Here is a 1,450-nt window from a genome sequence, read left to right as displayed (position 1 = left end):
GAGCAATGTAAGAAAGGGTGTGCAGTACAAATGCAAACTTCTAATAAAATAGAGAAGCACCAGGAAGAACACTAATCTGAAAGCTACGTCGGTTCTGGGCTGCAGTCAATACTGACACTATAAATACCGCATTAAGAGAGACACAGCACTCACTCAGATACAAAGAAATCCTGTAGACTCACACCACACACCACGGTTCCTGACACCTCGGCCCCGCAGCTCACCTCTCTGGGAATATTTGCACCATGGGGCTGCAGCTTCTCAGCCTCGGGCGCCTTGATTTTGGGGTGCGTGCATGTCCTCGTGTTGGTGTTCTCTGAGCTGTCCAGCATGGCAAGGCTCTCCTCAGAGCTTGGGGGCCCACCGGCCCCCGCCAGGTAGCCTGGGCACTCCTGATCCAGAGGCACGTGGACCCTCCCACCAGGCATCCTTCGCTTCCTGTACTTTTCAGAAACAGGCAAAGGATGGACCACCCTTTGTGTCGACACGCTGGACTTCTGAGAAGACGTGACCGAGTCATCCATGTCTGTGGACTCTGGAAGGCAGGAGAGAAGGGGGCCTCGTCAGTCTCCTGTGACTTTAAGGAAGGTGTGTGTGTGTGTGCATGTGTGCAAGAGTGCATGTGTGGTGTGTATGTCTGCATGACTGTGAGCACATGCATGTGCAAGTACGTGGGAGTGTGTGTATGTGTGTGGGGTGCAATTAATTACTTTTGTGTGTGGCCTTTCTAGCCATGGTCTTGTAACTCCCACCCAAGTGACTGGGTAGGACTCTGTGACAGGGTAATTGTAGCCTGCCAAGGGGATTGATCAGTTTTGCCTTAAAAGAGAGCTAATTTCAGAGTGGAGAGGAGAAGCCCACCACCACCAAGGAAGGAGAGACCCTGCAGCAGAGAGAGGGCAGCAGGAGACAGCGCAGTGGGCTTCCCAGCCCATGGAGAGAGAAAGCTGAGTGCCTGTGGGCAGAGACTGAGAGCCGGGAAGAGGCCGTCCTGATGGAAGAACTGCATCCTGATTGTTCTTGAGCTTGAATTGTAACTGTTACTTTCCTAATAAACCCCACAACTGGGAGTATGGTTTGTGAGTTCTGTGTGGCCACTGCAATGAATTATCGAAACCAGTAGAGTGCCTGGGAGGGACGCTGGTGTCAGAATTGGTAAAGATGGCAGAGGGAGGAGGCATGTCTGATTCCTGCCTCATAGGAATCAGCCTTGGACTGTTGATCTTGACTCTCCTTCCCCTCCGTGAAGTTGCAGGAGGTCAGACTCTGCCCTCAAGGCGTTTTTACGGTGTGGGAGCGCATGTGAGTGTGCACACCGTGTGTGAGTGTGTGAGAGGGTGCAGGAGTATGTGTCCGTGCATGTGAGCATCCAAGTGTGTGAGACAGTGTGTGTGCACACGCGGAAGACCCACCAAAAAGTGCAGGACAGAAGGAATACTTAAGTTTAACA

At 52.3% G+C, this 1,450-nt stretch overlaps 1 protein-coding gene across 1 annotated transcript in view; it reads right to left on the bottom strand.

Moving 5' to 3' along the window:
* CEP72 (centrosomal protein 72) overlaps positions 1 to 1,450 on the bottom strand; it is a 38,116-nt gene that overhangs the window by 12,408 nt on the left and 24,258 nt on the right. The window contains exon 7 of the mRNA XM_012556637.1: positions 183 to 535. Coding sequence (XP_012412091.1) covers positions 183 to 535 — 353 coding nt within the window. The remainder of the gene's footprint in view (positions 1 to 182; positions 536 to 1,450) is intronic.

Source organism: Trichechus manatus, unplaced genomic scaffold, assembly GCF_000243295.1.
Source record: "Trichechus manatus latirostris isolate Lorelei unplaced genomic scaffold, TriManLat1.0 scaffold00072, whole genome shotgun sequence".
Taxonomy (NCBI): domain Eukaryota; kingdom Metazoa; phylum Chordata; class Mammalia; order Sirenia; family Trichechidae; genus Trichechus; species Trichechus manatus.
The sequence above is the reverse complement of the archived record's forward strand: the minus strand, read 5'-3'. Positions and strand labels throughout refer to the sequence as shown.